Below are 17185 nucleotides of genomic sequence, written 5' to 3'. Positions count from 1 at the left end.
ATTCAGACCATAATAAACACGTGTGTTGATGGTCATGAGAGAATTCGTCGTACAAAATGTCAGGCAAATCAGATAATAATTGCGACCTCTACAGGCTCAAGAAGTCAAGTTCCAAGATCGGTTTATATGACAGCTATATCAGGTTGTGGACCGATTTGAACCACACTTGGCACAGTTGTTGGATATCACAACAAACCATACTTGGCACAGTTGTTGGATATCATAACAAAATACGTCATGCGAAATTTCATTCCAATCGGATAAGAATTGCGCACTCTAGAGGCTCAAGAAGTCAAGACCCAAGATCGGTTTATATGGCGGCTATATCAAAACATGGACCGATATGGCCCGTTTACAATACCAACTGATCTGCACTAATAAGAAGTATTTGTGCAAAATTTCAAGCGGCTAGCTTTACTCCTTCGGAAGTTAGCGTGCTTTCGACAGACAGACGAACGGACAAACGGACGGACATGGCTAGATCGACATAAAATGTCGCAACGATCAAGAATATATATACTTTATAGGGTCTCAGACGAATATTTAGAGTAGTTACAAACAGAATGGCGAAATTAGTATAGCCCCCATCTTATGGTGGGGGGTATAAAAATTTGGTATCCAAATTTCGGATGGGGTACCTAAGGGTGCTGCCCCACCCTAAAAACTACCAAACATATATTTAGACCAATCACGACAATATGGGACTCAAATGAAAGGAGGTATTTAGGATAAGAAAACGTATCTGATATCCAATTATCGGAGCAAGTGCTAGGGGGACCACCCCCAGCCCCAAATACACCCCTAAATCGGACATATTTCCCAACCATGGCAATATGGGACTCAAATGAAAGGTATTTGTGAGTAGAATACGAATCTAATATCCAAATGTGGGACCACGTTTCTGGGGTCCACCCCTTTCCCAAAACACCCCCCAAACAGGACTTATTTACTGACCATGTCGATATGGGGCTTAAATAAAAGGTATTAGGAATCTGATATCCAAATATGGGACCAAATGTTTGGGGGACGCCTCTCACCAAAAACATCCCCCAAAGGGGACAAATTTACGACCATAGCAATATAAGGCTCAAATGAAAGGTCTTTGGGGGGTAATGCACGAATTTGATATCAATATTCGGGAAAAGTGTCTATGGGGTCACGCCACCCCCACAACACCACTCAAATAATAAATTTTTCTGACTATTGCAATATGAGGCTCAAATAATAGGGTTTTTAAAGTGAAACACGAATCCGATATATATTTTCAAGGCCAACTCACTGAGTGGCCGCCCATACCCCAAAACACCCCCCAAGCCTGTCATTTTTGCCGACTATGGAAATATGGGGCTCAAATTAAAGGTATGTGGAAGTAGACCAAGTATCTGATATCGTATGGTTATCGGTTAGGGGCCAACTGTCTAGCGCACTACCAGAACAACCAATAACCCAAACCCGACATATTTGCTGACTTTTGCAATAAGGAGTTTAAATGAGATTAGAAAACGAATTTGATATCCAATTTTGAGGGCAATGGCAATATGGGGTTCAAATAAATGATATATAGATATATGAGAATAGAGCACGTTGCTGATATATTTTCCGGGCTTAGTGTTTGGGTGATCACCTCAATCCCCAAACACCCTTAAATCGGGCATATTTACAGACCATGTCAATGTGGAGCTTAAATGAAAGGTTTTGGGGGGTAGAGCAAGAATTGATACCCATTTTCGGGACCAATTTTCTGGGGGTCTACCCCTTTCCCAAAATACCCCACAAACAAAAATTTTTTACTGACCCTCGCAATATGGGGCTCAAATAAAGGTATGTGCGAGTACAATACGAATGTTATATCCAAATGTAGGACCATGTATTTAGGGCATCACCCCTTTCCCAAAACACCCCCAAAGGGAAAAAATTTTTCGGTCATGCCAATATGTGGCTCAAATGAAAGGTATTTGAGATTAGAAAACTAATTTGATAACCTATTTTGGGGCCATGTGTTTGGGGGACGCCTCATCCTGTAAACTCCTCTTAAGCCAAATGGTATTTGAGAGAAGAGCACGATGCTGATATTTTTTCAGGGCCAAGTATCTGGCGGACCACCTCTCCCCCGAAAACACCACTAAATCAGATATCATGAGAATATCGGGCTAAAATGAAGTATTTTAAGAATGGAGTACACCTTACATCCAAACTTAAATTCGTAGACCAATAAAGATCATATGGGATTCAGATTGTTAAACTGTTAGTCAAGTTAGCATGGTATTTCACTAAAAAATCTTTAATTGTCGAAAATGATTATTCCAAGGAAGCTTTTGTTCCATATAAAGTAAAAGAAGGCGCAGTGGAGCGGGCCCGGGTCAGCTAGTATCTAAATATAGTCCGATCTTAACCATATTTGGATCGGATGTCGGGAGACTTAAAATAACTCACTGTTTCAAATTTCAGCGAAATAGGATAAAAAATTGGCAGATCGGTCTACATGGCAGCTATATTTAAATATAGTCCGATCTTAACCATATTTGGATCGGATGTCGGGAGACTTAAAATAACTCACTGTTTCAAATGCCAGCAAAATCGGATAAAAAATTGCAGCTTTTATGGGATTCAGACCCTTTATCGGCAGATCGGTCTATATAGCAGCTATATCCAAATATGGTCCGATTTGGCCCGTTCATGAACTTAAACAGCATGCATCAAAAAAACGTATCTGTGCCAAATTTCAGCTCAATATCTCAATTTTTGAAGCTCTAGAGTGATAACAACAGACGGACGGACAGACACACGGACATCGTTAAATCGCCTTAGAATTTTACGACTTTCCGAAATAAATATAATCTGATATTTCGATGTGTTGCAAACGGAATGACTAAATGAATATACCCGCTTTCCTATAGTGGTGACTATAAAAGGGCTAGTAAAAAACAATGCCCTTCATAATATGCTGCCAGAGAAATTCAATAGTCGATTTCATAATTGATTATGTGAAGATTCTAAGACTTTCTCTCTTTAGGAAATTAAATTTTTTCGTTAACGTTAATATGTGTCCATATCCCTAATCTGTGGCTTTTTATCGCGAAGATCCAATTTGACATCTTCGAGCAGTGCCCACACAAAAGATTGTCGTTTTTGTTGCTTACTGTGATGACACATAAAGTATCACTGTCTCCTGTTGCAGGAAGTCGATCTAAGAACTAAGAAGACAACCTTTCGCAGTTCGTAAAGTCTGTATCTTGTTCATCAACAAGTCGTTCAACAGATGAGTCTTCACTCCAGTTGTGTTATCATATAAACCTAAACGCTCTGATCGAGAAAATCAGCAAGGGCAAGATTCATATTGCGTTGATTGAGGAGCCATGAACGATCCGGAACAAAGTGAACGATATCAAATACCAATTGTTCTATGCTAAATTCTTTCAAATACCAATTATTCTATTGGGTTGCCCAAAAAGTAATTGCGGATTTTTTAAAAGAAAGTAAATGCATTTTTAATAAAACTTAGAATGAACTTTAATCAAATATACTTTTTTTTACACTTTTTTTCTAAAGCAAGCTAAAAGTAACAGCTGATAACTGACAGAAGAAAGAATGCCATTACAGAGTCACAAGCTGTGAAAAATTTGTCAACGCCGACTACATGAAAAATCCGCAATTACTTTTTGGGCAACCATATATCAAATTCGTTTTCTTATCTCAAAAATTTAACCCCTTATTGCAAAAGTCGGCAAATATGTCCGGTTTGGGCTATGGAACCTAAAAACTATCAATATCGTAATCCACCAAACATCCAAATTGTCATGGTGAGCAAATCCATCCCATTTGGAGGTTGTTAAGGGGGTGGGACGTCCCCTAGGCAGTTATTCCCGAACTTGATATCCGATTGGTGGTCTGCTCCCAAATACCTTTCATTTGAGCGCCATATTTCCATAGTGGCAAACTTAACCGGTTTGAGGAGTGTTTTGGGGGATGGGACTGCCGTTCAGTAAATAAGGTCCTGAAAATATATATCAGATTTGTATTCTACTCTAAAATACATCTTATTACAAGCCCATATTGGAATGGTCAACAAATACGTCCTATATGGGTGGTGTTATGGGGGTGGGTTGGCCCCATAGACACTTTTTCCCGAACTATCCGAATATCAGACCTTCCATTTGAGCCCCATACTGCTATGATCACAAGTTTGATAGATGGTCACAAAGAGGAGGGCTGTGAGCATTCCAAAACTATGTGGCCTAATCTAGACTTGAAGAGGTCTACTGCTTTGCTGTCATTTGCTAGTACACTCATTGTGTCCCGTCATGACAGATCACTGTCTAATCGGAAAAAATGCTGACAGTCTGAAGGTTGCCCACAACGACTTTTGCAGAAGCTGTGAGGACATGGAAGAAGAAGAGACTCTAGAACACCTTCTGTGTGTGTGTCCCGCACTAGCAGTTAGAGGGAGTTCCACTTTAGGTTCTCATTTCTTTGAGAATCTGTCTGATTTAGTGGATGTGCACCTTCGCAAATTATTGGACTTTTTAAAGCAATCTGGATGGTTCAACGGTAGGAACTAGAAGGAAGAAAACTTCTAAGTGAGTCTGATGGCAGACTGACACATAAACCTAACCTAACGCAGTTATCATGTGGATCTTTTCAACGAATATGTAGACCAGTATCTATGGGTTGCCCAAAAAGTAATTGCGGATTTTTTAAAAGAAAGTAAATGCATTTTTAATAAAGCTTAGAATGAACTTTAAGCAAATATATAATTGCCATTTTGTTCGATAACCTTTTGCCATCTTCCTGGCAAATTTAGTATTCCACGCTCATAGAACTTCTGGTCTTTATCTGCAAAAAACTGAACCAAGTGCGATTTTATAGCCTCATCATTGCCGAAAGTTTTATCATTTAAGGAGTTCTGCAAAGATCCAAATAAATGGTAGTCGGATGGTGCAAGGTCAGGGCTATATGGTGGATGCATCAAAAGTTCCCAGCCAAGCTCACTCAGTTTTTGGCGAGTGACCAAAGATGTGTGCGGTCTAGCGTTGTCCTGGTGGAATATGACACCTTTACGAATGACCAATTCTGGTCGCTTCTCCTTGATGGCTGTATTCAATTTGTCCAATTGTTGACAGTAAATATCCGAATTAATCGTTTGGTTCCTTGGAAGCAGCTCAAAATATACCACACCCTTCCAATCCCACCAAACAGACAGCATAACCTTCTTTTGGTGGTTTGAGCTGGTTCACCATGCTTGGACCATGATCGTTTTCGACTAACGTTGTTGTAAACTATCCATTTTTCATCTCCAGTTATGATTCGTTTTAAAAACGGATCGAATTCATTGCGTTTAAGGTGCATATCACAAGCGTTGATTCTTCGGTTTGTTAAATGAATTTCTTTCAATACATGTGGTACCCAAATATCAAGCTTTTTCACCAGTCCAAGACTTTTTATGTGATAATGAACGGTTGATTTTGGTATATTTAACTTCTCTCCTACATATATCACGCTCAGTTACATGACGATCCAATTCGATTAATGCTTTGATTTGGTCATCATCAACTTCATGAAAAATCTCCAGAACGGAATTTGCGAAACCAATTTTGACACTGTCTTCCTTTTAAGGCTTTATTACCATATACATCTCGTAACTTTTTAGCAACCTGCTCCGCGTTTTTTCCTTTACGGAAATAATAAAGTAAAATATGACGAAAATGCTCCATTGTGGGCTCCATATTAAAATTGACGCCAAACAAACAAATGTAAACAAAATTTCGCGCACTTTTTTTCTAAAGCAAGCTAAAAGTAACAGCTGATAACTGACAGAAGAAAGAATGCAATTACAGAGTCACAAGCCGTTGAAAAAATTTGTCAACGCCGACTATATGAAAAATCCGCAATTACTTTTTGGGCAACCTATACTAAATGCTAAATATCCCATGAACATACCACTATAGAGCAGGGGATACTTCTTTCATAACGCAGTCCGATTAAAGTTAAAGCTCAATAATAAGAGGCCTCCTTTTTTATGCCGAGTCCGAACGACATGCCGCATAGCGACACCACTTGGTAGAAAAGTTTTAACCTCACAAATGTGGCCAGCATTAGTAAGAAGTCATGGTGAAAAAATTTGTACAACAACCACAAATCATATGGAGCAATACGCCATCAAGATGAGCAGAGATACATGAGCAGAGAATATACGAGAAAGAAGATAGCAACAAAGAGAATGCAAACAAAAGTCTGACATCTTAATACCGTCAAATCTGGCCGGCTGTTAACAGCTGTTCGTGCGAGACCACCTTTTTAAATCCGCCTTGGTAAGGAGATAACAACAGCTGAAAATTTTGTTAAAGTTCACACAGGGATTTAAAACCAGGCGTTCAGACCAGTATCTGCCGCAATGCTTAAAGTCGCAAATTTTATGGAAACAGGGGTTTTTGATTGCGAAAAAGCTACCTTATTTTTCCAAAAAAAAATGCAAGGCAATTATACAATTTTGTATATCAATTTCATTATTTTATTATTATCGTTGAGTTTTTTTTTATTAATTCATTGAAGAGTTTTGAAGTAAAAAACAAAAACATTTTCAAATATATAATTATTAAAAAAAAAATCTGTATAGAGTTGTCATCTGAAAAAGTGTGCATCAAAATGCATAAAAGTACAATTTGTATTTAGAATAAAATGTATTTTGAGTGTATGTGTGAGTAAGTGTTTTTTTTTTTAAGCAAATACAAATTTGAATTATTGTGATTTAATTTTTTTTTATAACAACTAATTACATTTCATTCATTTTTTTCAGTTGTTTTCTCCTCATCAAACATCAAGAAATGGCCCTGCCACTAATATATAAAAATATAAAAAAATTAAAAAAATCTTTTTTTTTACTATTTTAAGACTGATAACAAACTGTTAAGAATACTAATTACTATAAGGCAAAGTGCTGGAGCACTGTGCTCGATATTTAGCAAAAAAAAAATAAATTATATTATTTATAATAAAGCATAAAAATATATGTATGTGTGTGTGTATAAATAAATTCTTTAACAAAAAAAGAAAACAATTATTCAGAGTTGATTGGTGGTTAGTAAAAAAAGGGGTTGTATGTATAAAAAATTTAAAAAAAATCCTAAAAAATAAAATACATTTTCTTCTGTACATGTCTTACATCAACAAACGATAACTAAAGCAGCTTTATAGGTAAACCTTTGAATTAAATTCTTGTCTAGAAGATGTATGGTTTCTGTCCTTTTGTTTTTAGAAACAAAAAAAGAAACAGAGATTCTAATAAAAAAAAATTAACGCTCGAAAACAAATAAAAAAAAGTCTCCAATGACAAGGATAGATACAATTTTCTTAAATATTTCATTTTGAGAAAATCAAACGCTAGCAGAGAGAAAATCAATTAATGTCTTGAGTAACATGAATGAGAAACATATTTACATTTTCTTTTGTTTAGCTTTCTTTTTGGGAGAATTTGAACAATTTCTATGTGTAACTAACGAGGGCGCGTTTTTCTGTTGGTTTTTTCTTTTAATTGCTTTTTGTATTGAAAAAGTATAAAAAATTTAAACTACATATTTTTAAGTATTGCATTATTAAACTTATAATCAAAATACATTACATTGTGTGTAGATGTGTGTGTATGTGTGTGGCTGTGTATCTGTGTGTGTGCTTTTTCTTTCTCCCTGTACCAATTCAACATGTGTCTCTCCAACTCCCTCCCCAACCCTCCCGCCCATTATTACTACTTTACGCACTTTCACCCCAAAATAATTCATCCCTTTCTTCTGGTACATAAAAAGCCGCACATGTACACTCCCACACCTCTTTGGGATATTCCCATTCAACATTAAACGACCATTGTTTGGTCTCTAAATCATAACATTGTACCGACGATGTTGCCCGATTTATGGTGGCCGATGACAACAGTCCTCCAATGAAGTAAATGCGTTTTTTAACAGCTGCCACCCCAGTGTAATATTTCGGCATAGGATTAGTCGACTCTGTAGACCAGGTGTCCGTTTCGATGTCATAGACATCTATCGTTTCGGCCAGAACCCTTGTCTCCGTTATGCTATGCTCATACCAGCCTCCACATGCGTATATATGACCATCCATGGCAATAAGTATATGATCAGCTCGCGGTGTGGGCATTTGGCACAGCTTGTTCCATTTTTCGGTCACGGTATCGAAACACCATAGAGATGGTAGGACCATGTGACGATCAATGCCACCTAAAAAACAAAATTAAAAAAAAATATATAAATATTATTATTTTTAAGTAACATATTGTTTATAGAAAACCAGTAAGGAAAGGCAAAAGTCGAACGGAGCCGACTACACCTACACCTACCCTACAATTATAAATTCGGGAAATACATAAATATATATGTATATGAGAGCTATATCGAAATCTGAACCGACTATCAAACAGATCGTTTGAAAATTATTGTTACTACGGCCTTATAAGTGCAAATCAGGCGATACATATATATGGGAGCTATATCTAAATCTGAACCGACTTAGTTGAAAATTTGCAGATATGTTAAAATCAGTAACAAAACATTCCATGCCAAATTGTGTGCAGATGGGTTGAAAATAATAGTTACTACGGCCTTATAAGTGCAAATCGGCCGATACATATATATGGGAGCTATATATAAATCTGAACCGATTTTGATGAAAATCAATAGCGTTCATCCTAAAAAGTGATAATTTCGTGATGATGACAAATACGACCTGCACTTTGATTACAAGAATACATGGACTCACAGACGGGGAGACGGACATGGCTAAATCGAATCAAAGTGATTCTGAGTCGATCGGTATAATTATCAATGGGTCCGTGTCCGCCTATGACGCTTAACTCTTGGGATCGAGTCCTAGCGAGACCATCAAAAAAAAATTTCAGCGGTGGTTTTCCCCTCCTAATGCTGGCAACATTTATGAGGTACTATGCCATGTAAAACTTCTCTCCAAAGAGGTGTCGCACTGCGGCACGCCGTTCAGACTCGGCTATAAAAAGGAGGCCCCTTATCATTCAGCTTAAACTTGAATCGGACTGCACTCATTGATATGTGAGAAGTTTGCCCCCGTTCCTTAGTGGAATGTTCATGGGCAAAATTTGCAATTTGCATACATATTTATATTCTGGGTCGTTTGTTTGCGTTGGGTCTGCCATGGCTGCCGATTGTACGAACTTAGCACGATTCTACTTGTATTTATTCCCATGTATGTTAGGTACGAAGCTGGGCTTTATTGGACTATATCTTGATACAACCCCAATTTAGATTGATCTCGCGGTTTAGGGTCCTCAGGCCTTTAAAGATCGTATTTATTACCCGATTTCGCTAAAAATCAACACAGTGAATTAAACGACCGCCTCCCATTGCACCTGAAGAAATCGACCTCCCCCGGCAAACCAGAGTAGTTCTAGATAGTATAGACCGATCTCCCGATTTACGGCCTTGAACTCTTGTAAGGCCTTTTCGCTGCCCGATTTGGCCGTTATTTGAAACAGTGAATTGTGTTTGACCTCCCGACGTCCGTACAAGATTTGGTCTAGGATCGCACATAAATCGATTTAGCTGCTTTGGGTTCATATATGGTACATTTTATCCAAAACTTAAAGCGTATTTACATACTTGTTTTCTACACACCTGATATATACAATTTATCTCCCAACACCACTCCGGCATGTTGACTACGATTTTCACTTAAAGCTGGTAGATATTCCCAACGATCGGCACTGGCATTATAACGCTCACAATTCGATTGAGCCATTTCATTGGCCCAGTGGTCGCCATCGTTATCATTCAACTCACAAACACCTCCCACAGCATATAGGAAATTTCCCATGGCATTCAAGGAGAAACGACAACGATCTGCCTGTATGGGAGCTATGGTCTTCCATTTGTCTTTTGTCGGGCAATAGCGAAAGCCAAAGGGGTGTATGTATTCCTTAAGACAGACATCATATGAACCGCCTACAATATACAGATCATTACCCAAAACCGCAGTGCCATAATTGCCTGAAAGTAAACAAAAAAAAAATTAAAAAAATTCCCTTAATTCCTAAGAATATCTCTTTAGCTCACATTGCTCTATGTGGGGAATCACAGTTAAACTTTCCCATTTGCCCACAGATGGCAGGAAACAACTTATCTGGTTGGTCAGGCCATTCGTTTCAAAGCCTCCAATTTTCACCAAAGCCAATTCCATGCCTCGCGAGTTGATCAAAACTTTGGAGCAGATGACTTCATCACAATCCTTTGCATTATGTTTACGAACTTGCTCCTGTTTTTGCATCTCCTGTCTTACAGCATCGACATATTGTTGCGAATCCTCTTCAGCCGATTCGGTATTGGAAAGTAGGGTATTCACCTCGTTTGCTTCGATTTGATTGAAACGCACTTTGGCAAATAATAAACGGGCCAGCTCTACCTTCAATCGCGTCTCTAGACAATATTGCAATGTGATTTGTAGCACACGTTCTTCCCGACAGTCAACGGGATAATTGCATGACAAAATATAATCCAACTGATCCCATGTCAAATTCATCAGATCTGGTGTTTGTGCAAATTCATCCAAACGCGAACATATAAAACGATACGTTTTACGTTTCAAAGCATCCAAGGCGTATAGATCTGCCAGTGCCGCAATCGCTACACAATTCTCCAAATCAATTTGTGATTCCAAATAATTGGAACAAGCCTCTATGACGGCTTTCATCTGTACATGTGTGGACACCGAGAGAACATCTTGAACATTATTTCGATCCAGCTCTAGCTTAGATGTGTAGGCATATTCTATGAGTAATTCAATGCCACGGGCATTGACACCATTCAATTTTATCTCTGATTGACGAGCTTCCCGCATGGCATCTGTGAACATGGCACAGAAATAATCACTGCAGGCTGCAAGTACAACACGGTGGGCCTGCAAAATGGAAGAGTGTAGGATTTATTAAAATTATTGATATATTGACACAGGTAGAATAGATATTTTAAAATAATGTTAACTAATGTACATGGAAAATTACAATTTCGAAAAAAAATTAAAAATTAAAATTTTCACAAAATTTTCTATGAAACAAAAATTTTGAATTTTTTTAAAAAAAGTGGGGGCGGTTCCCCTCTTTACCTTAATTTTCACTAACGCCAGATATCGGAAATGGGTGAGCGATTCCTGCGAAATTTTATTTGCTTTTTTATAGTAACCTAGAACAAAATTTGATATCCAAATTTGGGGTGGGTTGACTGGAGGCCCGCACCATCTCCAAAACCCGCCAAATGGACATAAAGACCGATCACGACAGTATGGGACTCAAATGAAACGCATTTGAGGGTAGAAAACGAAATGAAGTTTGGGCCAAGTGTTTGGAGGTCCGCCCAACCCCTTAACCTCGCCCTAAACCGGACATATTTACCGACCATGGCCATGAGGGGTCAAATGAGAGATATTTGGGAGAAGAGTACGAATATGATGTCCACCTTTGAGGCCAAGTATCTGGTGGGAAGCCCACCCACATAATATTTCCCGAATCTGACTTATTTAGCACGAATGGGATATACACTTTTTTTGAGTGGTGGGCTGCCCCATCCTCATAGTAACCCCAAATAGGACTACCATGACAATATGGGGCTCAAATGAAATGTATTTGAGAGTAGAGAATGAATTTGATATAAAATTTTCACAGATTGTGTAGGTTGGTCTGGAAGAAAACATAGGCTATATAATTTTTTGGAATACAAATTCATGTCGAAGTACAGGGGTCACCCCGCCCCATCAAAAACGCCCAAAATGGGCACATTAGCCGTGATATATGGGGCTCGGTTTGTTTATCCCGTACAGACTGAAAAATGGCAGAACCGATTTTCTTGAAATTTTCGCCTATTGTGGAGGTTGGTCTGAAAGGAAACATAGGCTATATTATTTTGATATTGGGAGGGAGGCGGACCCTCCCCCTTACCCCAAAAGAACTACCGAAAAATAAAAGTGGACCGATCGGGACAATATGGGATTCAAATGAAAGGTATTGGAGAGTAGAATACAAATAAGGCATTCAAATGTGAGTCTAAATGAAATGAAATGAAAGGTATTCAGGGGTAGATTTCGAATCTGGAATACAAAATCAGTTCGAAGTATAGGAGTCACGGCACCCTTCAAAAACGACCAACCGAAGACCCATTATGACTACATGATACTTGGCTGAACCGATCTTCTGACAATTGTCATAGATTGGGTACGTTTGTCTGGAAGGAAACAGGTGGAGGTGGAGGTGGACCCTACCCTTTACCCAAAAAAGCCACCCATATCCGAAACTGGTCCGATGGGCACAATAAGGGTATCAAATGAAAGGTATTGGAGACCAGAAAACGAATATGGTATTAAAATTTGGGTCCAAGCTCCCAAGCGGCCAAGGGTACTAAGGAAGCTAAAGAAGAACATAACCACCAGGAACCGAGAAGGGGCAAATTCTCACACATCAATGAGTGACTTCCGATTCAAGCTTAAACTCAATGATAAGGGACCTTTTTTTATGGCCGAGTCCGAACGGTGTCCCGCAGTGCGACACCTCTTTAGGGAAAATTTTTTAAATGGCCATACATGCCATTGTACCACGCAAATGTCGCCAACATTAAGACGTTCTCGCCAGGATTCAAACGCGTTTAGCGTTATTGACTACAATGGCACGAATTTGATATCCGCATTCAGGGTGAAGTCTACCCACCCTAAAAATATATTAGAGAGTTAAAGAAGGAGCAGCGGGGCAGGCCCGGTTCGACTTGTTTTTTTTATAAAAATTTAATTTCGGCGAAATTTTCTTCGAATATCAAATTTCGACGAAATTTTTTATGACAATTAAATTCGACGAAATTTTCTTTGAAAATCTTGAAATAAAATTTTGACAAAATTTTCTAAAAAAATCTAATTTTGACAAAATTTTCTAAAAAAAAATCCAATTTTGGCAAAATTTTCTAAAAAAATGCAATTTTGACAAAATTTTCTAAAAAAATCCAATTTTGCCAACTTTTCTAAAAAATACAATTTTGACAAAATTTTCTTAAAAAATCTAATTTCGACAAAATTTGAAATGAAAATCAATTTTATACGAAATTTCCTTCGAAAATCAAATTTCGACGAAATTTTCTGTGAACCAAATTCAGCGAATACTTGTAAGAATTTCAGCAAACTACTGCCTCCTGGGACGTGTTGATAGATAGAAATTACGAGACATCATTAACAGGTTGAGGACAGTTGTGAGGTATTCAACTACAAGTAGACCCAGAGTAGTTGTTTTTGTTGCCACATTTTCATGTGGAGGTGTCGGTCCTCGTGAAGCTTCTGTAGGTGAGCAAGCACGTTCAGGTCCAAAAGGATCGATTGTCGCAGGAACAAGACGGCCATTGGTTATTTAAAGACACCAAAAACTCGCCTTTTTATATCAAGCATCATAGGCACTCCGTATTTCTGCAAGAGCCGTAGCCACCCGGCCTCTCACTGAGACTCTCCGCTCGATACCACTGATTGTCCGCGACTGCTGTTGCAGCTACTCTGTATGGAGCATTCCACTATCCGCAACGTGTCGACGCTCCCGGTAGCTCGCAACTAAGCTTCTCGTGACAGCAATGAACACCACACAGATCGGACCTCAATGTTCCAGCTTGTGTGGTGCTCACAGCTATACCGTGCCGGGAACATTGTTGTTGTAGCAGTGTGTTGTACACCAAGGCAGCATGCCTTGCGCATGAAGGACTCTATTGGGTCAATCCGGTACGTACAACCGGCTGTCACTAACGTCGTCATTGTCGGCGTAGCAGTGATCCTAAAATTGGGCTTGGTAATTCAACCGCCAAATTTATTGAGCAGCCTGGGAAAGAAAAGGTGAACCTTTTCTTTCCCCCATCTGCCATACTAAGATGCTGGGCCCCAAAGGAGACTCGAAACTGATGCTGAATATTCTTTTTGGTATTAACAGATAGATTGTTTACCCGAAACCACTCCATTAATATAGAGATACTGGAGTCAATAACTCCTTGCAAATCTTCTGGGAATACAGAAGAACGTTTCAATAAAATTTGGATTTCATCAGCAAAAGCAAATGGTAAACAGTTAGAACTTTCAATAGCAACAAACAAATCATTCATTTACATTATAAATAGTAACGGACCAAGAACTGAAACCTGAAACCCCACTTTTTACCGCCAACAAATTCGAACATCTGTTGTTAAAACTCACATATTGAAACTTATCAGACAGATACGATTTCAACGAAAAAAACGCGGACCTAGAAAATCGAAACAAGAGTGCAATTTGCTTACTACCATTCCATGGTCAAGTCTGTCAAAGGCCCTTTCTATGTCAAGGAACAGCACAACACAGTTCTCATGACTACTGATAGTCCTTTTAATATTATCAGTTAAGCCTATAAGACGTCGTGGAGCGACCACTTCTAAATACTGACTGGCAGTCATGTTACAATGATCCCCTCAAAATAAGCTCATTAATTTGAGCCTTCATAATATGTTCCACCATTTTCGATAATATAGGCATTATGGGAAATGGGCCTGTAACTGTCAGTCGCATCATTCTTCCTTATGAGTATAACTTTAGCACGCTTCCACGCAGCTGGAAATATTGATATTGAAGGAAAACAATTTTCAAGAAATTTAACTGCAATCCATCGGATCCAACAGCTCGTGATTTAGTTAATGGAAACGCATCAATTAATTCAATTAGTGATACTGCGCGAAATGAAAAACCATCAGCAATATTAGGAAGGGTAGGAAAAGTTTGACTTCCCGATACCTAATATGACAAAAATGTTCTGTTTAAATCATCCATGCTCGCATCAACAATGTCTTTGTTTTTCCCAATCCCATACTTATCCAGATCTGCCACATTTCCTTAGGCGTCTTGCCATCAAATAGTTTTGAATGCTATATTGACTTTTGTAGAAGTTGTAAAACAAAAAGTTGTGTGACGCTGAACGCCTGGGTTCGAATCCTGGCGAGACCATCAGAAAATCATATCATTGAGCTTAAACTTGAATCGGACTGCACTCATTGATATGTGAGAAGTTTGCCCCTGTTCCTTAGTGGAATGTTCATGGGCAAAATTTGGAATTTTTTATTTGCAGAAGTTTTAAAACGCAACATTTTCGTAGACTTCATTGGAAGCCCTTCTCACTCTCTTATTTGGTGGATAGTGGAACCTACCGCGACAAAGCAGAGTATTTGTTTTTACTAATTCTTCTTCCTCTGTTGACACCTTGGTATCGATTCAAATTTTGTTGAAAGAAAGACCATAGAGCCTTCGCACGCAGACTGGGTTGATGGTTGAAATTCCGTTAAATTTGAATGCCACCATTTTGGTAATATCAGTTTAAAGTGTGAAATACCTAGTAATTGTTGTCCCTCCAGATCGAGTCAATACTGGAATGATTGAATTGGTCTCTTCGCTGCGCATTAAGGTTGTGGCAACTGATGGTCATAGCGTGGATTTGACAAAGTTTACTCTGGCCAGATGGCAATTGGTTTATTGATGAACAAGTCTTAATCTACATACCATGGTTATGATGGCTCTTGGAAGTTGTTGATTTTTAAACCACTGATATCTATTTACAGTTGGCGAGATTGATTATAGCCTTCGCCTATACACATTATTGTCCCCTCTCGTTTGCCTCCGCATCATTGCTATCTTCTTGCTGGAACTTTTTAAATCAATTTTTGGTATGACTTTGTCTGAGGTCGTGTTCGAGTTCGAGTGGTTCACAGCAACTTCATCTACATACTCACTTCCCTCGATAACGGTGTTGATGTTCCTACTACGATTGAAAATCCTAATTATCGTTAAATTACAATACCTTACGATAAAACTTTCCAAATAAATTTAAATTTCGTTCAACGGTCATTAACCTAAGCACTAAATTTTTGTTTATGACTTAAATCGTCTAAATATAAGTATTAACAATTGTGCACGTGAATGAGTCTCTAAATACTCTAAATATTTGTATTAGACACAATATACAAAATTCTCATTTTAATATAACCTTCAAAAGAAAGCAAAAGCTGTCAAATGATAAGAACTAAAATATCATAAACACACACAACGTACGTACGTACATACGTACAACGCAATGCACAGACATGTGCATGCCAACAAAGAGAACGGAAAATAATGTATAAATGCAAAAACATGTGCAACAGTTTTATATATGCATGTATGTATGTATGTGTGCATGTAGCTAGCATTGAACTTGAATCATATTTGTGTTTGAAGCAAAATCTTACCTTAAATGTCCTACCCTCAACAATGAGTGTGACATCGAAAAGTTTATCGGAACATCGCAAAGCATTTAAACCCTGCAGTAAGGCCTCCGAATGTGAAGTCAACATAAAGTTGGGCGCTGCTCGTGTATATTTGGATGATGATGAATTGTCCACGGTTGTATTTGAACGTCCTTCCTGGGTATTGCTGCGCAGCACCGAGGCGGCACCTCCTGCCATCTTTGTGCAATTTTTGTAACTTCGATTAAAGTTGAACTCCAACAAATTTGATAAGGGTTGCGAATGATGTCTTTTTTTTTTTTTTTTTGTTCTTGTTTAGCTTCTTAATACTTGAGTGCAGAGATGTTAAAAAAATTGAAAATCGTAAGAATCTAAAAATAAGAAAAAGTGATGTCATAAAAATTAATGCTTATATTTGATGTAAATAATAATTGTATAGAAATGTTGGCAACATACTTATGATTAATAAATTTTAATTAATTGTATTAGTCATCGGCGTATTTTACAGTACACATGTGACGCGACAAATGCTATATTCATTCTAATTGTCATACATTGTTCATAATGGGGGGGTTTCCTAGGCATTTGTTTGTTTAATATACATATGTACTCTCAGTGCGCCTTGTGCAAACATTATCTGTTGGTGTGTGAGGAGGTATGAGCAATGAATGAATTTCATAAAAAATTACACATAAAAGACTTAACCATACTTAGGTGATTTCTATGAATGATCTATTCAATTTTGTATGCCATCAGATATAACAAGTAAAAGCGTGCAAAGTTCGGCCGGGCTGAATCTTATATACCCTCCACCATGAATCGCATTTGTCGAGTTCTTTTCCCGGTATCTCTTTTTTATGCAATCAAAGGAAAAAAGAAAAGAATTGACATGCTACTGG

General features: G+C 38.1%; 1 protein-coding gene across 1 annotated transcript; it reads right to left on the bottom strand.

Moving 5' to 3' along the window:
• Nucleotides 1-7743: 7743 nt before the first annotated feature.
• LOC106090649 (kelch-like protein 26) lies at nt 7744-16577 on the bottom strand. Its single transcript, XM_013256927.2, has 4 exons — nt 16290-16577; nt 10092-10932; nt 9654-10025; nt 7744-8228 (listed from the first exon to the last, which is right to left on the bottom strand). Exons 1-4 carry the CDS (start codon nt 16503-16505, stop codon nt 7744-7746), a joined length of 1914 nt encoding a protein of 637 aa, XP_013112381.2. The 5' UTR covers nt 16506-16577.
• Nucleotides 16578-17185: the final 608 nt, after the last annotated feature.

Source organism: Stomoxys calcitrans, chromosome 4 (assembly GCF_963082655.1).
Source record: "Stomoxys calcitrans chromosome 4, idStoCalc2.1, whole genome shotgun sequence".
In the NCBI taxonomy this organism is placed as follows: Eukaryota; Metazoa; Arthropoda; class Insecta; order Diptera; family Muscidae; genus Stomoxys; species Stomoxys calcitrans.
The sequence above is the reverse complement of the archived record's forward strand: the minus strand, read 5'-3'. Positions and strand labels throughout refer to the sequence as shown.